This window comes from Opisthocomus hoazin, chromosome 24 (genome assembly GCF_030867145.1).
Source record: "Opisthocomus hoazin isolate bOpiHoa1 chromosome 24, bOpiHoa1.hap1, whole genome shotgun sequence".
NCBI lineage: Eukaryota > Metazoa > Chordata > Aves > Opisthocomiformes > Opisthocomidae > Opisthocomus > Opisthocomus hoazin.
The window spans coordinates 2499365-2523191 of NC_134437.1; the positions used below are offsets into that span (position 1 = coordinate 2499365).

The following is a 23827-nucleotide window of genomic DNA, read 5'->3' on the forward strand; positions in this document are numbered from 1 at the left end:
CATGATGAGCTGTGGAGGGGAGTGCGTGCTGGGGGAAAAGCCCTGGGGGGGCACCCTCCTATCAAGGCCCTTTGAGGCCAGCTGTAACCCCACCAGCCCTGGCTCTTGATGCCTGGTGTGGGCTTCCCAGGCAGTCCTCAGTGCTGCAGCCCAAGTTTCACCCAGCTGTGTCCCCGTTGGGGTGGCTGCGTGGTGATGCAGCCCCTGTCCCAGGTCAATGGGGGCCAGGAGCATCCCTGGTGGGAGTGAGCTTAGGGGGTATAGGCCCCATGGGGTTTTGGGCCGAGGTGGCAACGGAGGGAGCTGCCGTGGGCTCTGCTCCATATATGTGAAGAGCAGCCGGGAGGGGTGCTGCGGGGCTGCGGAGACAGGGCTGGCAAACCCCCGGCTTGCGTGCTTGGGATGCTCGGGGCCTTGTGGCTTGCGGGGAGAGGAAATAGGGCCGGTCCCTTTAAGCGGATTTTTCGCTGCCTGGCGGTGCTGCCCGCCTGGGCAGCCCATCCTGTCGCCCCGACAGGTAGCGGCAGCGGGGACGAAGCCGGCGGAGAGAGGCACCGCGGAGCAGCTGGGCCCGGGGTCCGCTAGCCGCTGCTGGCTTGGGGCGGAGAGCCCCCCTCCCGCCTCGCCCGCCGCCCAGCCCAGCCCAGCCCTGCGGAGGGATGGGGAGGAGACCCCGGTCGGGGACCCGCGGGGGCAGCGCCCAGCGCGGGCGTCGGCGCTGAGGACCGGCCGGCTGCCGGCGAGCCGTGCCCCTGCCCCGCGGCGGGCATCGCCCCTTTGTCTGCGGAGGAGGGCGAGGCGGAGGGCGCTGCGGCGGCGGCACGGCCGGGCGCGGGGCGGCGGCGGGGCGGGTGCTGCCTGCCAGGGGAGCCTGCGGGGAGAGGAGCCTGCCGCGGGGAGACCGGCGGGGAGCGGAGCCGGCGGGCGCCCCTTCCCCGGAGCAGCCCTCTCCCTGCCAGGGTGGGGGCGGCGGGCAGCCGGCGTGAAGGAAGAACGTCCTCAGCAAAGCCGCCTTCCCCGGCGCCGGCCGTGGGGACGGGCTAAGCCGGGGAGAGCGGCTTGCGGGATTTCGCGCTCCTGGTGACGCCCGGCCGAAGGAGTCAAGGTGAGCCCGAGGGCGCCCCGCGCCTGCTGCCCCCCGCGCCCCCGCCGCGGCTGCTGGGGGGGGGATCCGAGCGCTGGGGTCCCGCAGCCCTCCTTCCCCGCGGCTGGGGCTGGCTATCTTCCAGCCCTGAAAGGGATCCCGCCGCAGTGAGGAGAGGGCTAGGCAGACCTCCGTGCGGCTCCTGGCGAGGCCGGCTTCCCCTTTCAGGGACTGTGTGTCTGTGTGTGTGCATTGCAGCTGTAGCGAGGAGCCGCCTGCAGCCTGCGCCTCGGCAAAATGTAGGTTAGCGAAGCGTTAGGACCCTAGCCTTGGAGGTGAGATGGGTGCTGGGCCCAGCCTGCTCAGGCACAGCTCAGGATCCCTTTGCCAGTGCTGTGGGGATCCCCAACCCCATCCCAGTCCGTGGTGCCGCAGTGGGACCCGGGGTTAGCATACTCCCCACCCTACTTGGCTCAACATCCCCCCCCCCCCCAGCACCACAGGGAGTCCTCAAGCCAAGGAGGGATGTGGAGAGCTTGGCTGTGCTGCAGCTGGCTGTGGGGAGGACTCTATGTAGAAGGCGCTGCCGAGCAGGAGAGCATTCAGGCAGTTGTGTGTATTAGCATCGTGCAATGGCCCCAGTTAAGTACTGGCCTGGTCTCTGAGGCTTGTGTTGCTAAGAGCCAAGAAGGTGAAATATGCCAAGGGAGACAGAGAAGGACTGGCACTAGCAGGGCCCCCTCCCTGGTTTATTAGGTCTGCCCCACCAAGCCCACGGGGACCCTAGACACCAGCTGAGGGTCTAATCCAACCAGGACTGCTCTGCCCCAGGAGCCTGGGTGAGGCACGGCGCGCTTTGTCTGAGGAACTGGCTGGAACAGTCTGCTTGCTTGGGAACCCACACCTGTACCCCCCAAGCCCTGGCCAGGCCAGGCAGGGGTAATTCCTGGCGAGCCCTTAGGGACATCCAGGCACAGCTGGGTGTTGCTTGTCGAGGCCAGAACATGAGTTCTGGCATGTCCCATCCTGTGCCCACCGTGGCGGACAGGAGTGGGGCAGGGATCCCAGCAGCAGCAGGGCCAGGGACCCAGTTGCAGGGGGTGCGTCAATTATTGACTGTAGAGCTGATCAGCTGCTCCTTGCTGTGGGTCCAGACTTGGCTGCCCTGGCCAGATCCATCGTTCCATCCAGCTGTGGGTGCCAGACCACAGCTGGGGAGCGTATCACAGGGCAGAGGGGGGCGGTGAGGCCTGGAGTCAGCAGGAAAGGTTGTGAGAGGACTTGCTGCGGGCTGGTCCCTGGCCCTGAGAGAAGGGCCCGCTGTGAGTTGATCCCTATGTACTTCCCACAGAGCAGCATGATGGCAGAGAAGGGTATGGATCCTGCGTGTGTTTCCATTGCCCTGGAGGACACGGTGTGCCACACCAGCCCCCCAGATGCCCCACTTCTCACCACCCACTTGAAGAAGGTGGAGAACCACATCACAGAGGCCCAGAGGTTTTCCCACCTCCCGAAGCGCTCAGCCGTCAACATTGAGTTCGTTGACCTGTCCTACTCTGTGCGTGAAGGCTCCTGGTGGAGGAAGAGAGGTAGGAGCTGCCAGCTGGGGAAGGGCAGGAGAGGGGACCTGCAGGGCTGTCTCACCCCTCTCCCGTTCTGCCTGCCTTGATCTCCCTCAGGTCCCCAGCATCTCCCTCTGTGCTGGATTCATCACTCCTCTGCCCACTTCCTGCTCTAGGCAGCCCTAACCTCTGCAAGTACAGAGCGTCTCAGCTCTCTGCCTGCTGAAGGGAGCTGCCTCAGTGCGCAGCAGTGGGGCTGCACACAGCGAGCCACAGCAAAAGGTGCTAGAGCCGCTCACCCTGCTGTCCCCTGTGGCCGTCAGGGCTGGCTGGGTGGTCGGGCTGTCTGGCCCCAGGGTTTGACTGAGCGCCAGGTGCTGTTTGCAGCAACGCTGTGGCTGGCTGTCCTTGCTGGGCACCCATGGGTGGAGGGCAGGCTCGTGCCCTGCAGCAGTTGCTGTGCGGTTCTGCTGTGCAATGCTGAAGGAAAGCAGATCGCATCCCAGGGAAGCATCTGGCCAGGGAGGGCTCCGGCGAAGACTGTATGGGGCAAATTTCCTGGTTCAGGGGCAACTGGGATGGAGGAGTTTCCTTAGCACTGCTGTTTGGGGTATGATGGCTGTGTGTGACACGCTGATGGCAGGAGACCCCAAAGGGTGCCCCAGCTCAGAGCCTGGCAAGGAGAATATGTGTGGTTTGCAGAGGATTTCTTTTCCAGGGGCTCCCTGCACAGCTGAGGACACAGTCCTCTTTCCTGTGTGCGACTCTGGCTGAGAGCTCAGGGAGGGGAGGGGGGAGGCAGATGGTAGCTGGTGGGTGGTAGTCTGCTTTAATTAGCTCTCTCAGTTAATGGTATGCCAATCAGGCAACCCCATGAGATGGAGGGGGAGCTGATCTGCAGAAGCTGAAGGCAGGCAGGAATGAGCAGGGGCCTGAGGTGACCAGACTGAGGGCGCAGGGCTGCTCAGCAGGGTGCTCTGCCAGCCGGGGTTGCTGGATGAAGCTTCTGACTCTGTCCCCAACCAGGCCCTGCAGATAGGGAAACTGAGGCACTGAAAGACAGTGGGACCAGCCCCAACATCCCCCAGGATGAGATCTGCCTGTTTGGGATGCTGAGGAAGCATCCCGGGAGGAGTCATGGCACAACCATGGATTCCCCAGGGCAGAGTGTGCTGTAGCACCCAGGAGTCCTGGGGACTGTCTGCTTGCCAGTGGGCCAGTGCCCTGCGCAGAAGGAAGGGGAAAGGCTCGGGCAGCTGGACCGGAGCGGAGCATGCCGAGGGGTGCTGGGATCACAGGGTGCCAGTGGGAGGGACTCCTTTCCCCAGGCCAGGTGCAGATGCAGGAGCTGTCAGGTTGCTCCCAGCGCCTTTGGCCACAACCCCCAGGATCCGGCCAGGCTGCTCCGCTCTACTGAAGCAGGAGGTTACTGGCAGTCAATGAACGCAAGTAACCGCTGCGCAAGCTGCAGTGGCGCCGACGTGAGCAGCATGCGCGGTGCCGGAGCCATGTGCGTGGTGCCGAGATGTACCGGGGGGGCTGCTGGGCATGCTCGCTCGGCTGTCGTCACGCACAGCCCCCTGCCCTTCCCTCCCAGCCCTCGCTGCCCCTCTGCTAGCAGGGCCTGCTCCTGGATGCAGGGCACCTGACTCTGAGGGGTGCAGAGGAGGAACCAGGAGCTTGCAGTGCTGGACCCCTGTCCTGGGGATGGACAAGCTAGAGGGGCTGCCCACCTAGTGTGGTTCTAGGACCTTGAGCTGGTCTGGTCCTGAGGCTTGCCCCAGCCTCTGGCCAGGGGATGGACGTGTTCCCCTCACCTGACACTAGCTGCCCCAACAGGGCATGTGGGGGGCATATTTCCAGCAGGGAGATGCTCAGAGCTGGTTCATGGTTCAGCATGGTCATAGTACCCTGTATACTACTGCTCTCTTGCCAGGGCTGTGTTTTGGGTTAGCTCCTGAGAGCCTGAGGCTGTGCCTGTTCCCTACCCCCAACACATCATGTTCCTTCTGCCAGAAAATGCTAATCAGCTGCGTTTAAAGCAGAGATAATTCCAGGTCTGATTAGCAGTGGCTGCTCCCGGGTGTCACAACATGAATGCCAATGAAGGCAACAGCCGGGCATCCGGCAGCCTTAGGGACTGCCCCATGCTACGCTGCTTCTCACTGCCCCTCTCCCCTGGCTCTAGGGACCGGGATCTGACAACATGCTGAGGACCAGTGTCACAGCCTGGTAATCTTCCTCAGCTGCTATGTACCCTGACCCAGGGATTTTCCTGGCCTTTGCTGTGATCCAGGGCATGTGCCTCTTCAGTGCTGGAAATCAGTGGGGCCAGCTAAGGACCGAGGCCAGCTAAGGACCAGGGTCAGGGATTGTGCTGGAAGTGACAGCTGCTGTGGCTATAGTCCTGGGGATGCTGATGGAGACAGTCTCCAGGCATACAAAGCCCCTGTCAAAACACATGGAAGCCCTGAGGTCCCCCAGATACTGAGGTGGCACCACGGTCCCTGTAGCACTGCTGCTCTTGGAAGCTGAACCCATGCTGCTCTCTCCCTCCAGGGTACAAGACTCTCCTCAAATGCCTGTCAGGGAAGTTCTGCCAGCAGGAGCTCATTGGGATCATGGGCCCCTCGGGTGCTGGGAAGTCCACACTCATGAACATCCTGGCTGGCTACAGGTGAGGCTGGGGGTGGAAGCCAGTGGGTCTGGCAGTGCAGGGCTGGGGGTCCTGTACTACATCCCCCTATGCTTCTTTCCTGCAGGGAGACTGGCATGAAGGGCCAGATCCTGGTGAATGGCAGGCCACGGGACCTGCGTACCTTCCGCAAGATGTCCTGCTACATCATGCAGGATGATATGCTCCTGCCACACCTCACCGTGCTGGAGGCTATGATGGTGAGCAATGTGGGAGCCAAGCAGCATGCTGGGCTCTGTGGGGCATCCTGTGGACTGTGTTCTTGGGCACAGAGCTCATACTGACATCAGGCATTTCCAAGAGCTCTGGGGCATGGGAACAAAATCCTGCTGTTCTTGCTCCCTTCATCCTGAGCCATCACTCCCAGCACTTGGCCAGGCAGGGACGGGGTCACAGTGCAGCCGATGCTGTTCCCTACATCTGACAGTCGTATCTCCCTGCCCATCTTCTCTCTGCAGGTCTCTGCTAACCTGAAGCTGAGTGAAAAGCAGGAGGTGAAGAAGGAGCTGGTAAGTGGGCCCAGCCCCCCTCATCTCTCCCCAAGACCAGGACAGTAGGGATAGGAGGGTCCTGAGGGGACTGGAGGATGCCAAGGGGCTCCTAGTGATGGAGGTCTGAAGGGAGGTAGCAGGGGTGGGGTGGTGGTCCATGGGAGCCCATGGTTGAATGAGGCTGTCTCACAGGTAAACGAGATCCTGACGGCCCTGGGGCTGCTGGAGTGCTCCTACACCCGCACCATCTCGCTGTCAGGGGGCCAGCGCAAGCGCCTGGCCATTGCCCTGGAGCTGGTGAACAACCCTCCGGTCATGTTCTTCGATGAGCCCACAAGGTGAGACCATAGGGGCTGGGGCTCCCTGGCACTGCCTGCCCAGCTGGGCTTCCACTGCCGAGGGACACTGGGGTGGCCAGCACCCTCTGGAGCACAGCAGGGCTGCAAGACCTGGGGGTGGAATGGGACTGTGCCCACCAGGGCTCCTAGAGGTCTGAGGCATGGCAGGGCTGGGACTGCAATGGGATGCTCTTCTCCATCAATCTGAGAGGAGGGTGCCCACATGGGGAGGCAAGCGGGGGCACCTTTAGGATGTACTTCTCCCCCTCTGAACTCTCGCCTTCTCTCTCTGCTGTCTCTTTCTCCTCCACTCCATCCTGTGTGGCCACAGCGGTCTGGACAGTGCCTCCTGCTTCCAGGTGGTTTCTCTGATGCGGTCCCTGGCTCAGGGTGGGCGCACCATCATCTGTACTATCCACCAGCCCAGCGCCAAGCTCTTTGAGATGTTCGACAAGGTTTGGGCTGGGCTAGGACACAGGACTCTTCAGGGTTGCAGGGTCCCTCTGGCCCCAAGACCCAGGAGAGAGGCCATGGGAGGGATGGGCTGCAGACATTTGACCTGGGGCTTGTGTGGCATGCAGCCCTGATGGCTGGGGTCTGGCAAGGGTGCCCTGTGTCACCCTAGGACAGGGAGGTGGGTAGGAGCAGGTGGCAGTGCCCCTGGCTGCTCTGCACCTGCCATATCCTGGCTTCTTCTTGCAGCTGTACATCCTGAGCCAGGGCCAGTGCATCTTCAAAGGCATCGTGACGAACCTCATCCCCTACCTGAAGGGTCTTGGCCTCCACTGCCCCACATACCACAACCCTGCCGACTTCAGTGAGTGCCCTGCCCAAGCTGTGGCCGTGGTGGGGAGCAGGGGGTGGCGAGGTCCAGACCCAGTGTGCGAGCCCTAGGGGCTGCCTGGTGTTCCCCAGGGTTGCCCAGGGAGCAGGGCTGCCTGTGGCCTTCCCGTTAGGGCTGCCATGTGGTGCAGCATTGCGAGGTGGGGTATGTGCTGGGCTCCCACTCCCCTGCCCCACAGGGTGATGGTCTGAGCAGGCCCAGCAAAGTGATGGCAAGGGCTGGCCCAGCACCTCTCAGGGGTCCTGTCCTCCTCCACAGTTATCGAGGTGGCCTCAGGAGAGTACGGGGACCTCAACCCTGTCCTGTTCCGTGCTGTTCAAAATGGCATGTGCACCATGGCCGAGAAGAAGAGCAGCCCTGACAAGGCAGATTCTTCATGCCCGGCACACTGTGTGACGGTGAGTGGGGATGAAAGGAGCCTCCTGTGGTGATGGGGAGTGGTGGGTGATGGACCGCCCACCCAGGGACACCTCAGTCCCTCCTGCCCCACAGTGCACAGGTAACCTGTGGTGCCTAGAGCCACTTGGACATGGTGGGGAGCAAGGAGGTGTTCAGCCAGCCTCCGCTTGTCTTGAGAAACAGCTCTGTGCTTGCAGCTGGCAGTGCCTGTTCTCACCTGCGCTGCTTACAAGGGGCGCCCTGGGAGCGTCTGAGTGCCATCCTGGTAGGGAGCCGTGTTGTGAACTTGACCCATGTCCCTGACTTGCCTGTGGTCTTGCAGGATGTGGACCACATCGAGAGCCACACGTTTGCCACCAGCACCTCAACTCAGTTCTGCATCCTCTTCAAGAGAACCTTTATCTGCATCCTAAGAGACACGGTGAGGGCGGGGGAGGCTGGGCCAGGGCTGAGGGGATGTGACCTCTTGGTCACTGGGGGCAGGCAGAGATAGGAGTTGGATGGGGGCCAGAGTGGGCCTCACCACTGAGGAGCAGGCAGGCTGTCCTCTGGTCCCCTGGGATGCTCATGGGATATGGCCCTGCCTTGCTGGTGTCTAGGGTCCCTGTGGGCTTGGTGGGGCAGACCTAATACCCCGGTATCCTCTGCCTGCAGGTGCTGACCCACCTGCGGTTCATGTCCCACATCTGCATCGGGGTGCTGATCGGGCTGCTCTACCTGCACATTGGCAACGATGCTGGCAAAGTCTTCAACAACACTGGCTTTCTCTTCTTTTCCATGCTCTTCCTCATGTTTGCCGCGCTGATGCCCACCATCCTCACCTGTAAGAAGCTCCTTCCCTCAACACCCATTCACTGCTCCCAACCCTTGGGGCAGAGGCGGGTGATCCAGCTGTGTGGGAGTATATCTGCTGGGCAGTGTATGGTGGAGTCAGATGATTTGGGCAAAAGCGGGAAAGTAAGAGAGGAGAAGGAAAAAAATTCAAAGAAAGAATCACAGAATCAGAGAATGGTAGGGGTTGGAAGGGACCTCTGTGGGTCATCTAGTCCAACCCTCCTGCCAAAGCAGGGTCACCTACAGCAGACTGCACAGGACCTTGTCCAGGCGGGTTTGTGTATATTGCAGTTTTGTTCTGTATGTAATGTTTGGCTGTGTATATAATGTACCTGCTGGCTCAAAGCAGAATGCTGGAATATTTTTTGCTGAGAAAATGTCTGTAAAGCTGCCTTTTCAGCTGCCTCACCTCTCTTTCACTTCCTCAAAAAGTTTGCCTAAAAGACCCCACCAAGCTGACTTTTCCATGTAGGAAGTTCCCACATCAGTCACTGACTTTTTTCCCTGGTGAAGATTTGAGTACCCACCCATGGTGCAGGCAGGAGGCTGCCTTGTGCCCTGTGCTGGGCAGCATCACATCTGCCTCCACCGGGGCAGGTGGGAGTGGGTGCTGGAGCAGCCCAGGCCAAGGCACCGCTGGCTGCTAACTCCTTGTTTCCATGCAGTCCCCCAGGAGATGTCTGTATTCCTGCGAGAGCACTTGAACTACTGGTATAGCCTGAAAGCCTATTATCTGGCAAAGACCATGGCAGATGTGCCCTTCCAGGTGAGCCTTTGGCTGGACTAAAGTGTGGCCCTGATGCTGATGTGCCTTCCTTGGCACAGCCAATTGCCTGGCTACCTCAATAGCCCGGACTGGCCTTTGAGGGGTCCGTGCGGCTCTCCATCCCCCAGCAAAGGTCTGTGGGGTGAGGATGGCCATGGGTCCAGCAGAGTGGTCTCGTTGCTTGCCCCTCTCCAGGTGATCTGCCCCATTGCCTACTGCAGCATCGTGTACTGGATGACGGGCCAGCCACCTGAAGCCACACGCTTCCTCCTCTTCTCTGCCCTGGCCACCGCCACGGCCCTGGTGGCCCAGTCCCTCGGGCTTCTCATTGGAGCTGCTTCCACTTCCCTACAGGTCAGATGGGGCCCCACCTTGCCTGTTATGTGGAGATGAGGGGAGAGTTGTAGGGATTCCTGCGACAAGAAGGGGTGGAGGGAAGTGTTGCCCATAGGCAGGTGCACGTGTGCCCAGGCTTGTGGAAAGGGATATGACACCCAGTGGCCTCTACTCCCCAGGTGGCCACATTTGTGGGACCTGTCACTGCCATCCCTGTCCTGCTCTTCTCGGGCTTCTTCGTCAGCTTCAAGACCATCCCCACCTACCTTCAGTGGAGCTCATACGTCTCCTATGTCAGGTGGGACCCTGTGCTCTGGCCAGAAGCTCGCTGCCCTGGGATCCCATGGGCTGGGAAGAGAATGGGGATGCCTGGGACAAGCAGTGACTTTCGTGGTGTGCTCTGCCCTAGGTATGGCTTTGAGGGTGTCATTCTCACCATCTATGCCATGGAGCGTGAGGACCTGGAGTGCCTCGAGGACTTCTGCCCTTTCCAAAAACCCATCAAGATCCTGCAGGAGCTGGACGTGGAGGAGGCCAAGCTCTACCTGGACTTCCTCATCCTGGGCATCTTCTTTGTCATCCTGCGGCTCCTGGCTTACCTGGTCCTCAGGTACAAAGTCAAGTCAGAGAGATAAGGGGGCCCCGGGGCCCTGGCCTGCTGTGAAAGACAGTTCTGCAGATGGACACAGTGCTCCTAGCAGGTCCCAGACCACGGTAGGTGCCAGTCAGGCCTAGCTCAGTCGAGAAGGGTTTTGAGACTCTCGGAACTGTTTTAACCTTTCCACACACTTCTTCATTGCAAAAGTTTTGTACAGCGCTGGCATGTGTCACCCTCCCCCCCCAGGACTGCCGAACCCCATGGAGCTTGGGTCCCCTCTTGTCGCCCCTGCCCGGCACTGTCCTTTTCCGCCAAACACATTGGGACATCGGGGGCAGTTCCAATGAGGCATCTGTCCGCCGAGAGGAGCCTGCTGCTCTGGGCATGAGGGGAGCAGCACCCATGGGCTGCCTGAGGCTGAAGCCAGGAGGAGACACCTGCAGAGCATGGATTGGTAGTGCAGCACATAGTCAAGTAGCTCGCCCTGGCCAGCAGCATGTGTGTCAGTGCTAAGAAGAGCCCAAAGATGCAATAGGCCAAGTTGCACAAGGCTTTAGTGTTTCCTGTCGCTGTAGCCACAGAAATTGCTGCATCCATTTTTTCTTTTTTTCTGCATAAATCCCCTCTCTCTTCCCCCCCCCCCCCCTTTTCTTTCTTTTTGTATAAACCCCACTGCTTCCCAGTCTGCAGGGAGGCTAAAGAGAGCCAGCAGACAGAGAAGGACTTGGGGTTCCATCTCAGGCTTCTACTCAGATGCCATCCTCAGCGATGAGATCTTCAAACCTGGGGATATGGCAGGGTCTGTGGGAATGGGACAATATTCTCAGACCTTAGGGAGTCTTACGTTCAGTCCCTGTTGTCTTTGGGGTCAGAGCCAAGAGGATAAAATCAACCAACGTGAAGAGAAGTGACTGGTCTTTTCAAGTGCTGTGTGGAGTGGGGAGGATTTAGGTTCCCACACCCTGCTAATGCCAAGCAGCTGAAGAGCAGGGCTGGTCTCAGCCATGCCATCGCTGGAGCCTCTAATGCAGGAGAAAAGCTGGCACTGAGCCCTTCCCTTGCACCGTCTCGCTTCTGACTCCTCTTCCCCCAGCACAACTGTGGCTGTCTCAGCAGAACAGGGATGGTGAGCCTTGCTCAGCACTGGCTGTGCAAGGAGGCAATGCCAGCCCCAGGGATGCCCAGCCTCATCACAGTGCAAACCTCCCAGGGTAACACCCCTGTGCAGAAGGGGGTCCCAGCAGTGCCAGAACTGGAAAGCAGGTGAGATCTCAGAGCGGTTTGTTTGCACTGGGCGACCCTGACACTGGGAAGGGCTTTGCACTTTGTGACTGGTATCAGAAAAACCTCCCTTTTGGCAAGTGTCTCTGGTGGATCCTCCAAAGCCACATGTCTGCCCACACCCCTCACAGAGGGAAGGCATTTTGGCACCTCGCTGGTTCTTCAAAGGAACAGAGCTGAGACCAGAGCTGGGGCATCTATACACATGGCTGTGCCAGGAGCACAGCACACTGCTTAGCCATGTAGCACAGGCCTGTGTCTGTGGGTGTGCTGGCACGGGTGGTGTGGGGCTGCACTGGTCACCCACACGCATGGGAACCCACTGCTTTTGAGTGAGCACAGACATAGGGAAGGCAACTCTGCCCCATCCTGGCATGCTGGGCCCTGGTTCAAGTGCAGTCTGTGAGATGCTGCTGCCAGCAGTCTCTGAGCAGCAGGGGATTGCAGGGCAAATGCCAGATTTCAGCAAAATGCTTGAGACTCTTTGCTTTAACTGGCTCGTGTTGGGACTGCTGAAGCATAGGAAGTTCCATCTGAACATGAGGAAGAACTTCTCACTCTGAGGGTGACGAAGCCCTGGAACAGGCTGCCCAGGGAGGTTGTGGAGTCTCCCTCTCTGGAGATATTCAAGACCCGCCTGGACAAGGTCCTGTGCAGCCTGCTGTAGGTGACCCTGCTTCGGCAGGGGGGTTGGACTAGATGACCCACAGAGGTCCCTTCCAACCCCTATGATTCTGTGATTCTGTGCAGCAGGGTCTAGCTGGCCTGCAGGTGGACAGCACATGTGTGGCAGCGCTGACGCTGGGCACTCAGCAAGGTAGGGTTTCTCCTGCATGGACAGCATCGCTTCGAGGAGCTTGAAGCCGTGAGGCTCTCCTGTACAGAAGGTCTGGAAGCAGGACATGCCCTGATGCCCTTTCCCTGCTGAGCATTGGGGTTTTCCCCAGGGGCTCTTGCCTGACTTACTGCTCTCCCTCACAAAATTCCCCTCTGCTCTTGGATCTTCCTTCACTGCCAGCCCTGTGCCATGCTCTGCAATGGACCTGTGCCAGCCTGGGGGGCTGCAGTCTCCTGGGCACGGTGCTGCCTGGCAGCGGGGGCTCTGGTGGTGCGCACACTGGAGATACTGCCATCCCCAACGCTGTGTCCTGCTGCTGTCTGCACCCAGCACACAGTGCCTCCCAGGACACCCCTGTGCCATCGAAGCCAGTGCCACCAGCGCTCCCAGAAGAACCAGGACAAGATGGACTAGCAATGGCCCATGTGTGGAACAGAAGGGGCTACCAGCAGGTACCCATGACTGCCACTGCCCACGTTCCCCACGCACAGGGACGCTGCAACAGAAGACTTCACTGGCCAGCTTCTGCTGCAGAAGAAACCCCCATGGGACAGGCTGCCTGCGCTCAGCGTGGCTGGAGGCAGACTGCTGGGGCAGGCAGCTCCACAAGTGGCTGCTTGGACCAGCCTGTCAAGGACAGGGCAGTTGGCAGCACCCCCAGGATCTCCAGGACAGTTCAGCACAGCCTGGGCCTTCTGCATTGGTGAGTGTATGGGCTGCACAGTCCCGGCTGACCAGGTACATGGCCACTACAGGGCAGAGGGCTGGAGTGAGCTCTGGAACTGGAGGATGGCTGTGTCCCCACGCTGGGCAAGGGCGCTGGGGAGTGGGAGTTGTGGGGCAGGTGCCCTCGTCCCCAGGGCCAGGGCAGCATGAGGCCTGAGGTGCCCTGGAGAAGGGCACTGGCACTCCCAGCGGAGCCAGCAAGTGAATGTGTTGGTACAAAGGGGCCATGATGATCTGGGCAACCCCTGGCACAGAGGGTCTGGGTCTGGCAGACCCTGCCCCAGGCAAAGGCACCCTCAGTAGTGCCCAAGGACAAATGGTGCCCAAGGAGTGAACTGAACTGAAGTGCCAGCACGGGGCCATCCATTGTCGCTTCCCTCCCAGCCAGGACAATTCCAGAGACAGTGGAAGGCACAGAGAAATGCAAAGGGACGGAGCACATTTGCACTGAGCCCCGCAGGCTGGCATGGCTGGTCCGAGTACTCGGGATTTATTGCCCTTCTACTGCCCAGGTGGCATGGCAGGGGGATGGGGTGCATCCCCCCTGCTCTGGGGAGCCCTTAGTGGAGCAAGGTGGGCTGCTCCCCTGGCTAGTGGGCATCTCTCTGGGACAGTCTCTTCAGGGCAAGATAAGCACTGAGGCAGGCTGTGGCAGGACCCCTTGGCGATAACACTGGTCATTTTGTGGTGTGGGACCAGGGGTGCCCAAGCTGGGACTTGCCTTGTCCTGAGTGGATGGGAGCACTCATGTGCTAGGCTGGCACGCGGCAGCGAGGATGCACTTTATTAGAGCAGGGGAGCGGGGCCGTGGCTGCTTGTGGCTGCAGGAATCCCACCCGGGAACGCGTCTGGATAATCACGAGGAGTGTGATGGAGGAGAGCAGGCTTCTTCTCCCACACCTCCTCTCCCCTCCTGCCCCCTGCCTCCTTCCCTTGCAATGCACTTTGAATGGATGAGGACGTGATTCAGGCCATGGCTCCAGCTCCCTGGGAGCACTGGTTGAACTTGAACCCATCTAAAACTGCTTCAGCCCCTTGGCCTGGTGCCATCAGCCCACAAGTGCAGTTGTATCAGGTACTGCCTCTCCCTCATGTGTGCTGTGAATGCAGGCAGGCAAGCAGGGGTATGGCCTCTCACCTCCATGCATGTCCAGGCCACCTTTATCACATGTGCAAGAAGAGCAAATGCAATATCCCCTGGCTGTTGCTAGGGTTTGCTAGACGGGAGACTAGGTTAGCGCAGGGAGGGGATGAGGCTTCTCCCAGGGTTTCACCCCTCTCTAAAATCAGGCAATAAAACAGTGTTTCATTCTCACTGTGTGTGGACACCATTTGTCCTGTCCCTCTGCCGTGGGAGCTCCTGGTGCCACGGGCAGCCTGAGGTTGCCTGGGATCTCTGCGTGCAACCCTGCCATGCTGGACCCTGTGGTTTTCCAGCCTTTGCCTTGTCTACAGGTGGAGAGGAGGTTGTACAGTGGGGTGCACATGTGATACAGGGCAGGGGTGGTCCATGCAGAGAGGTGCAGCTGTTGAAACCTGTGCTCCCATATGACCAGAGGTGAGCTGTTTTTTTACTGGGACTGTCTGCCAAAGTAAGATGCAGATAACAGCTCAAAGGCCAAGGGAGTCCACTCACACAGCTATAGCTGTGCTGTGGTGGCCGCGTGTGGGTGGCATTTACCCAGGTCCTTCTGCCTTGCTGGGGGGAGGCTGCAAAGCGGGGCTGAGGCAGTGCTGCGCACAGCTGCAGCCTGGCAGGAGCCAGGCTGGGTGGAGGTGAGGTGGGGTGAGGTGAGCCCCTGGGCTCTTCGGGAGCACGGGGCTGCTGGCAGGGCCCTGCTGGCTCTCCAGGCTGTGCTCCACATGCAGGTAAGTGTCCCACAGTGTCCAGGTCCCTTCTTGCTGCTGGTGCGCACCAGTGTCCAGAGGACCCCAGGAGCTGTTGAATAGGCGGAGATGTTGCGGCTTATTTCAGTCTTTCTGAGATGCCAGCTGTACTTGTTGGATTTCACACATCAGTAAAACTTATATTTATAGTGTACTGCCTGGATACCTCCCGTCTCTGAGCGGCCAGAGGGCATGTGTGCGAGTGGAGATGTGCGTGCCTGGGTACACCGTCAGGTAGCCCTGCATCGGAGGGTGGAGGGGGGTGCCGGCGGGCAGCACACCGGCAGGTGGCTGCACGCATTGCTGGGGACAGGCGCCGAGTGCGTGCAGAGGCGTGCAGGGACATGCATGTCTGGGCTATGTGCAGGCCTTAGGGGTGCAAGTGTGGCCTCTGGGGTTACCCGGGTGTGAACCCTCAGCCCCAGCACCACCTGTGGCTGCCTGGGCTGGGCCGGCACAGCACCCAGGGACCGAACAGGGTACACGCGGCCCCTCAGACACCGCGGAGTCCGGTCTCGGCATCGCCTTATTGGATTGCCAGAGCAGATCTGCGAGCAGCGAGCGGGTAGGTACGTGCGCGTCTCTGTGTGTGTGCGCGTCCGTGCCCGTGTGGTACACCGGGCTCTTTCCCCTGCGGGGCTGCTGTCGCCCCGCTCCCTCCGCTGCGCTCCGGGGGAGGCGGCGGCAGCGGAGCGCGGGGGGAATTTCACTCCGGAGCAGGACTCCAGCTGCACAGCCGGGCACCGGCCGGGGACGCAGGGCCACTGGCCGCGCCCGGAGGAGCCCCCCCGCGCAGCACGGTTGGTGAGACGCTGGGACGCCCCGGTCCTGCGCCTGTACGGGCGCTCTCCCTCGCCGCCGCGCCCGCCGGCCCCGCCCGGCGCAGCTGGCGGCCGATGAGCGCGGGGCGGGCCGGGTGGGCGTCGCAGGAAGTTACTGCCGCGGAGCGGCCGCCCGCGGAGGGCCTTCTTCCCGGGACGGCCATGGGAGGAGGCGGCTGAGCAGCGCCGGGCTCTGCTCCGCGGCCCCGGCGCCTGGCGGCGGGAGCGCACGCAGCTGGGCTCGGTGTCCCTGGCGGGGAGCCCCGCCGGAGGTAACCCCTCCGCTCTCGGCGCGGCCGTCGCTCTCGCCTTGCTCGGCGCCGTGGGCTCCGGGTCCCCGTGCCGCCGGGGCCTCGGCCGCCGCGTCCCTACGGCCGCGGAAGCAGGGAGGCGGGAGGCCGCGATAACCGGGGACCAGTCGGGGGTCCCCGAGGGCGACGGCAGCGGGCGGGCGGCGCGGGGCCCCGCGCTCGGCGGCGTGCCCTGGGCGGCAGCGGGGGCCGGGGAGGGGGGGCGCGGGGCGCGTCGGGGTTCGCTTGCCGCGAAGGCCTGGAGGCCGGGACACCCCGGGTTCAAGGTCAGTGCCCCTGCGCCCACCGCCGTGGCTCGGTTTCCCCAGCTGGACGGCGTGACGAGGGACCGCAGACAGCCCGGGCTGCGGGAGGCGTGAGCGGGCCGCCGCGCTGCTCGCCGCCTCCTGGGGGAGGGCAAACGCGGAGAGACTCGTTCGCTGCCCCTTCCTGCCTGCTGCGGTTTGCTTGCGCGCTGCCTTCCCCGCGCCTCGGTTTCTCGGGAGGCCGGGGGCCGTAAGCGCGACCTGTGCTCCCGAAGGATCTCCCCGCGGAGCCGGGGCGGGAGCCTGCGTGGGTGCCGGCGCAGCCGGTTCTGCCGGGCCGCACCGTGTCGGGGCGGACGGGGCTGGGCAGGGCAGGGCGCTGCCGACCCGTCCCGCTCTGCCCCGCGGAGCCGGGCCTGTGCGGGACAGCTGCCCGAGCGCCCCGCAGCCACTGAGCCCCTCGCCCGCGTCTGGGGACGAGCGCTTTGCCTGGAAAAAGCCACGCTGTGCCGGGCTGGACCCGCTGCAGCCCCGAGGGACCCGCTGAGCCCTGCATCTCGCTGCCAGCCTGTGCCCCGGCTGCCTCGGCGCGGCGGGGGCTCCCCGCCGGGGGACAGCAGCGCTCGGCAGGGCCAGCCGGCGCCGGGCGGCGAGAGCCGCTTTATTTTCTGCCTTTCCGAAGCCCCTCCCTGCCGTCTCCCCTGTCCCGGCCCCGGCTCCTAGTTTTACAGGATTTCATGGCGGTTTGTGGGGGGAGGTTGGTTTGTTCGGTATAAAGCCCTGAAATGTCAAGCCCTCAAGCCGGGGAGGAGGAAGCCTGCCCTCTCCCCAGTACTTTCATTCTCTCGGTTGTGACAGTTGTTGTAGCTGTACTGTTACAACCAAGCCTAGGCTAGTGACTTTTGGCTGCTAACAGGGAGGAGATTGTCCCCTGCCCCTTGTGCACCCAATGAATTAGGTGGCTGGTCCCAGCTGAGGCCCTGGGGATGGGGGGTGGATTTGAGGGTGCGGGCAGGCTTGCCTGGCAGGGTGAATATCACCTCGGGGCCCTGCTGTGCTGGCCTCTTGGCTGCAACCCAACCGGTGATGCCCAGATAGGTCTGTGAAGGGTGATGGATGGGGAGTCTGAGGCAGGACATGCTTCTGCCAGCTCAGCTCAGCTCTGCTCCAGCCCGCCGCTGCTCTCCATGGCTGATGGTTTTGTGGGGTCAGATGTGGGAGCTGGTTGTTCCTGATCCAGGCTTCACTGGGCTGAGCTGGGGGGACCTCAGGCTGCAAAGCTGGGCTGGGACAGGGAACGGACAGGTCCAGGCACCCAGCCTGCCTCATGGGCTGTCCCCTCTCTTTCAGGCAGAGGATGTCACGGGCTATGCAATGCCAGAGATGCCTGCCCTGGGGCAGCTGGATGCAGCTGCGTCGATCCCTGCCAGGAAGCAAGGGGACCCGGAGTGTGTATCTGTGTGCTACTTCAGTGCCAGGTGAGCTGGGCTCTGTGCGTGGGGGACTGTGACCCTGAATCTGTCCTTCTGCCAGGGAGGCCTTGTCTCTGGTGGATATCCCTCTGTAGCTGCACAGTGGAGCCTGTGCAGTCTGTGGGTCACCCCAGCAAGAACTGAAAGCAGCGAGCTTGATGGTGTTAGCTCTGCTGGGCTGGAGAAGGCCATCCCTGACTGTGTGTGTTCTTGTTCCCCCCTAGGCACTGCAGGCGGCTACTTCCTCAGTAAGGTCCTTCGCACGAGTGCCACCTCCCTCCACAGGTACCATTGCCACACAGCTGGGGCCTGGCCCATTCTGCCCTGTGGCTGTTCTCCATGGGACCTGGGTGGCTGAGCTGGCTGCCTGGAGACCATCGGGCTCTGCAGGCAGAGACACTGCTTTGCTTCCAGCTAGAAAACAACCCAGACCCAACACCCTGCCCGCTCTGAATTCAGTCCAACTTCTCTGCCTCATCATGGGTTTGCTGGGGATGCACAGTGCATGGCTTGCTGACCTGCCTTCAGTTCCCAGCTGTGCCCTTGGCCCGGCTCTGCTGGTGTCGGGGAAGGAAGGGTGAGCTGGCTCTACTCAGCACTTCCCACAGCACTCACTTGTGATCTGCCCGCCCTGCCTCGGGCAAGGCTTGGAGCTGCTGGCCCCTGATCTCTGCGTGACACTCTCCTTTCTCTTGCAGGGGCTGTGTTCGCTACCAGGGAGGGTCCCAGGAGCACCCTGTCCAGCCCAGCTCCTCTCGACATGGGCTGTCCCAGCGGAGGAATGTGGCCTATTCTGGTAAGCTTGCAGCCCTGTGCTGAAGAGGATGCAGGGTCCTAAACAGCAGACTGGGGCCACCTGCTGTCCTGGGCAGCATGAGGGTTAGAAAGAACTGGGTTCTGTCCTCCTCTCTGCAACTACCTCACTGCAGTCACTTGGGGCAGGCAACTTCCCCAGTCACCTGCCAGTGAGAAGCCCTTGTCTTGTCAAACACCTTCCTCTTCCCAGATGCTGTCAAGAAGCACCAGAAGACCCTGTCTGCATGGTTCAGCCACCAGCCCAATGAAGAGAGGCAGTTCGGCCCTTCCTTCTCCCTGGACGCAGTCCATGTGGACCCAGTGATCCGGGAGAGCTCCCTGGAGGAGATCCTGAAGCCCTCGCCTGACCTAACCATCCAGAACCAGCTGCAGCAGCCCTGTAGCCGTGTTATCAGCCTCCAGAACCTTTTTGATGTGGATGCCTGTGGGCAGCAGGTGAAGAATGTGGTCCTGTATGGCACCGTGGGCACTGGAAAGAGCACCCTCATCAAGAAGATGGTAGTGGACTGGTGCCATGGTCGCCTACCCCGCTTTGAGCTGGTCATCCCCTTCTCCTGCGAGGACCTGTCCCATAGTCACGCCCCCATCTCCCTGCGGCGCCTCATAACCAAGAAGTACCAGCATCTCCGGGACGTGGTGCCGATGCTGGGCACTTCCAATCTCAAGGTGCTTTTCATCCTCAATGGCCTGGAGCGCCTCAACTTGGACTTCCGGCTGGCTGGCACGGAGCTGTGCTGTGACGTCAGTGAGCCTGTGCCCTCCTCTTCTATTGTGGTCAACCTGCTGCGAAAATACCTCCTGCCAGAGGTCAGTGTCTCCCTCCAGCTCCTTCATGCTGGAGAAAGGCTGGGTATGAGCCCTGGGGTTTTGCAGGAATGGCAATTGTGCTAATTGCTTGTAGTCCAGCTTGGCTGTGAGCAAACAGGTAGCGTCCATTGCTGGAGGGACTCGCTAAGGTGGCCCCGTGCCACTGGTGCTGGTTTGTCTCTGTGGGATCTTTGGGGAGGCCTGCTAAGGCAATGAAGGCAGTCTGCTGGGGTGTGGTCTTCCAGACTCAATATATGTCTAGCAGGGGGTGGTGAAAGCTCTTCTGTCCCCTCTGCCTGGGCCAGATTTGAACCAACGCCCTTTGGGCAGCGGCTTGTTGAACCCCAGCCCCTGGGTGGTGTGATCCTTGTGCACCTATGTATGGGTTACGCACTTGGAACCCTGCCGAGCTTAGATCAAATCCACAGAGGGAGCACCTTCAAACTCACCCAGCCCTCTGCTTCCAGGCCAGCATCATCGTCACCACACGCCCATCGGCAGTGCGCCGGATCCCTGGGAAGTATGTGGGCCGCTACGCTGAGATCTGTGGCTTCTCCGATACCAACCTGCAGAAGCTGTACTTCCAGATGCGTCTCAGCCAGCCTGGCTGCAGTGGAGAAGACAGCGTGGGTAGCAGCTCAGGCGAGCAGGAAAACTTGGTGGAGATGTTGTCGAGGAACTTGGAGCGCCACAACCAAATAGCCGCTGCCTGCTTCTTGCCCTCTTACTGCTGGCTGGTGTGCACCACGCTGCACTTCCTCTACTTCACCAGGACGGTACCTCCCAGCCAGACCCTGACTGGCATCTACACCAGCTTCTTGAGGCTCAACTTCAGTGGGGAGGTTCTGGACAGCACGGACCCTGCCAACATCTCCATGATGAAGTACGTGGCCAAGATGATGGGTAAGCTGGCCTATGAAGGGGTGATGTCCCGCAAGACATGCTTCTCAGAGGATGACCTGCAGCAGTGCTTTGAGGTGGAGATGAAGACTGAAAGTGAGCTCAACCTTTTGGAGGTCTTCCGCAGCGATGTCTTCCGCTTCTTCCTCACTCCATGTATGCAGCCAGGCAAAGAGCACACCTTTGTCTTCACCATCCCTGCTATGCAGGAGTACCTGGCAGCCCTGTATGTGGTGCTGGGTGAGAAGAAGACCCTGGCACAGAGAGTAGGGAAGGAGCTGTCAGAGATCATTGGGAAGGTGAGTGAAGATGTCGCTGTCGTTCTGAGTATCATCTCCAAGGTGCTGCCCTTGCGCTTCCTGCCAGTGCTCTTCAATCTGCTCAAAATCTTTCCTCGCTACTTCTCCCGGCTGAGTGGTAAGGACCGGGATGCTATTGCTCACACCATGGCAGAGGAGCTGTTCAAAGAGGAGGACTACTACAACGACGATGTCTTGGACCAGATAAATTCCAGCATCCTGGGCATGGAGGGCCCCATGCGTCACCCTGATGAGGCCCCTGATGATGAGGTCTTTGAGCTCTTTCCCATCTTCATGGGTGGGATACTGTCCCGCCGTAACCGTGCCATCCTGGAGCAGCTGGGCTGCTCCATCAAGAACCTGGCAGCCTTTGAGATCGCCAAGGCCATGGAGAAGACAGTTATCAGGAACAGTCGCAAGGGGCTGCCTCCCTCCGAGCTGATGGACTACCTCTTCTTCCTGCACGAGTTCCAGAATGAGCGCTTCACAGCTGAGGCTATCCGCTCCCTCCGGACTGTCAACCTCTCGTCTGTCAAGATGACCCCTCTCAAGTGCTCTGTCCTGGCGTCTGTCATGGGCACCACATGCCATGAGGTGGAAGAGCTGATCCTGGCCTCCTGCAACCTTGACACGAGCAGCTTGGGCATCCTCTTCCCTGTCCTGCTGCGATGCAAAGCTCTCCAGTGAGTACCACCTGCTTCTACCCTCGGGCAGTGGTCAGGAATTGAACTTTCCCTCACCTCTGCCCATCACAGGGATGCACTAGAAGCCCGAGCATGGCAAAGGCAGGGAAAGGCATTCATGCCCTTGTTTATCCTCAGTGCAGACCTAGGGGACTACAGCTTCCAACATGCAACACTCCTTGACCAGCCTTGCTAAGGCGCTGCATGCTGGGATTTGCAGTCCCAACACACCCTCCCGTAGGAGTCTTTGGGCAGCTCTCTGCATCTGGTAGCGCAGGCTGGGCTGCCAGCTGCCCTGGCAGACCCAGCTCCCTCCAGTTGCTTGCCACCCGGCATCCCCACGCAGCTAGCTTTGCTGCTGCTAGCTCTGGGCAGGAGGGACGCAGCCCATAGGTGGGAGTCTGCGCTGCGCAGAGGGATGGGTTCCATTCCAGTCCGTCTGTGGAACTGCAGTCTTCCTGTCACCCAGGGGGTGGCGAGCCGTGCTCAGCAGAGATGGACTCCGCTGTACAGCGGGGCACTTCCTTCCTCCAGATGCTCAGGAGGGCTTGGTGGGGTCCTGATCCCTCCTCAGACCTTCACCCACCCCCTGTGGACCCTGCACCCCCTTCCCTTCCCTTGCTCCTGCTGGCACTGGCTGTGCTGGCTGATGCTACCCAAGCTTTGGTGCAGTTTCAGTGTGCTCCCTTTTGGAGAGGAAGACTTGCATGGCCTTGTCAGGGGAACCCAGGTAGGATGGTGATGGGGAGGGCCAAAGAAAACTGAGAGAGCAGGGTTGCAGCTGTTAGCCATTTTGGTCCTGCCACCCCCGTGTCTTGCTCTCCGCATCAGTCTGCAGCTCAACAGCCTGGGCTCTGACGCTTGCAAGGAAATCCGCAACCTGCTCCTGCATGACAAGTGCGTAGTGAGCAACCTGCGGTGAGTACTGCCTCTGTCCTTGCATGAAACTGTCTCTGCTGCCTTCCATGTGCCCTGGCTGTGGGTCCCCTGCCCAGCCTTGGCATTGCCCTGAGCTCCTGTGTCCACAGGCTGGCAAACAACCCTGTGGGTGAGCAGGGAGCACAATACCTGGCCGAGGCGCTGGCAGGCAACTGCTCACTGACACACTTGTCCCTGCTACACACCGCACTGGGGGACCGGGGCGCCGAAGTCATTGCTCAGCGCCTGGCCGAGAACCAGCACCTCCGGGAGCTCAACCTGGGCTACAACTCCCTGACGGACACAGCTGCCCTGCACGTGGTGGAGGTGGCCAAAAAGCATGCAACACTGGACAAAGTGCAGTGAGTTCGCTCTGCCCTATCTCTTCACTCTTGCAGGCGATGCCTCCAACCCAGTGTCCCTCCCTGTGGCAGTGAGCGAGGAGGCCCTGTCTGCCTCTGCATCCTGTCCCCCAGCCCTCACAGTGTCTGCCACTCCTTTTTTCTCAACACGCAGTCTGTACTTCAACGACATCAGTGAGGATGGCAAACGGGCACTTCACAGCCTGCGCATGGACCGGGACGGCGTCAGGGCACTGGTCTTCCTTACAGCAGGAACCGATGTCTCTGACTACTGGTCCCATATCTTGAGCGTGGTGCAGAGGAACCTGCCTTTCTGGGACCGTGAGCGGGTTCAGCAGCACCTTGCCCTCATCCTGCAGGACCTAGAGAGCAGCCGGAGACAGACTGCCAACCCCTGGAGGAAAGCCAGGTTCCTACGAGTCGAGAGTGAGGTCAGGAAGATGCTGGGGAGACTGCAGCACGGGACCCTCTAACCTTCTGTCCGTCCACCCAGCCGGGGTGGGAGCAGTGCTGCTGGGGAAGAAATACTGGAGTGTGCCCTGGCCCTTATCTGCATGGAGATGCCTGGTGGTTGGGTGCTACCAAGGCTGTCAAAGGTGCTGGGTGTGTGGGGCTCAGCCCTCATCTGTGGGCAATGCTGAAGTGCGGGAGGACTGTACAGGGACCAGGCCAGGAGCAAATGGGACTTCTTGTGGGCTTGTAGAGACCCAGCCCCTGCACCCCGGCCACTGCTGGCCTGGCCACGAGCCACAACAGTGGCAGATGGGCAGGAGTCAGGCTTGCTTGTGAAACCTTTGGTAGCATTAAAGTGCACTGCGTTGTTTCCACTGACGCACACTAGTGCCAAGACTTGATCTCTCTGGGCCCTTTTTGGGGGAGGAATGCGGAGGTGCTGGTGCAGCCGTCCCTCCAGCAGTTGGAGTGGAGGGCTCTGACCCTTCCCCATCTCACAAGGCTAGGATGGGGCAGCCCAGTTCTGCTCCAGCCCATGCCAAACCCGTTGGTCTTCTCCACTGTGGGCTGCCCTAGGGAGCAGCTGGAAGCTGGGGCACCAGGATCTGTTCCCAGGCTGGGTGTCCCGGGGTGCTGGTCCCTGTTCCCAGCTCTGCTGGGCAAGGGCTGGCAGTGCCCTGGGGCTGGGAGGGCAGGGAAGATGTTGGGTCTGTTTAACCATTAAACCTGGGGCGTCTTGGAAGAGGCGGGGACACTGGCTTCCCTGCCACTTCACCCTGTACCTTGCTCCCTCTCGCATTCCTTGCAGCCATGAAGCAAACAAAAGGTATGTGCCGGGGCACTGGGGCTTCATCCTGCGGAGACCCTTCCCTACACGCATGTTTCCTGGCCCTGCCTCCACACACAGCAAGGCAATGTCAGAGCCCAGGCAGGCCATGGAAGGGGGCTAGAGGCATCCAGTAAAATGCAGATGGACGTTGTAGGGGTGCTTGGCAGGAATCCCCTCTCCTTGCATTTGGGGGTCCTTGTGCTGGAAGAGATGGGGAGGGGTTTTATGGGAA

The 23827-nt window shown here is 60.9% G+C and overlaps 2 protein-coding genes across 8 annotated transcripts; both read left to right on the forward strand.

Moving 5' to 3' along the window:
* Nucleotides 1-846: 846 nt before the first annotated feature.
* On the forward strand, nucleotides 847-14833 carry ABCG4 (ATP binding cassette subfamily G member 4). Of its 3 annotated transcripts, none has more exons than XM_075442519.1 (15): nucleotides 847-1105; nucleotides 2436-2673; nucleotides 5206-5323; nucleotides 5409-5541; nucleotides 5800-5850; nucleotides 6025-6170; nucleotides 6502-6625; nucleotides 6873-6987; nucleotides 7273-7412; nucleotides 7736-7834; nucleotides 8068-8236; nucleotides 8913-9013; nucleotides 9209-9367; nucleotides 9529-9647; nucleotides 9759-14833. In XM_075442519.1, the coding sequence occupies exons 2-15, from the start codon at nucleotides 2442-2444 to the stop codon at nucleotides 9982-9984; spliced, it is 1932 nt and encodes a 643-aa protein (XP_075298634.1). In that variant the 5' UTR covers nucleotides 847-1105; nucleotides 2436-2441; the 3' UTR covers nucleotides 9985-14833. The 3 variants fall into 3 exon arrangements, with proteins under 3 accessions (XP_075298634.1, XP_075298635.1, XP_075298636.1); XM_075442520.1 differs by having other exon boundaries at nucleotides 2441-2673; XM_075442521.1 differs by lacking the exon at nucleotides 2436-2673.
* Nucleotides 14834-15465: 632 nt separating this feature from the next.
* Nucleotides 15466-23162, forward strand: NLRX1 (NLR family member X1). 5 transcript variants are annotated; one of them, XM_075442345.1, is made up of 10 exons: nucleotides 15466-15483; nucleotides 17407-17534; nucleotides 17753-17813; nucleotides 17947-18105; nucleotides 18227-18324; nucleotides 18535-19151; nucleotides 19619-21033; nucleotides 21865-21951; nucleotides 22062-22313; nucleotides 22468-23162. In XM_075442345.1, the coding sequence occupies exons 2-10, from the start codon at nucleotides 17414-17416 to the stop codon at nucleotides 22784-22786; spliced, it is 3129 nt and encodes a 1042-aa protein (XP_075298460.1). In that variant the 5' UTR covers nucleotides 15466-15483; nucleotides 17407-17413; the 3' UTR covers nucleotides 22787-23162. The 5 variants fall into 5 exon arrangements, with proteins under 5 accessions (XP_075298460.1, XP_075298461.1, XP_075298459.1 ...); XM_075442344.1 differs by lacking the exon at nucleotides 15466-15483 and adding an exon at nucleotides 15592-15772; XM_075442346.1 differs by lacking the exons at nucleotides 15466-15483; nucleotides 21865-21951 and adding an exon at nucleotides 15591-15772.
* Nucleotides 23163-23827: the final 665 nt, after the last annotated feature.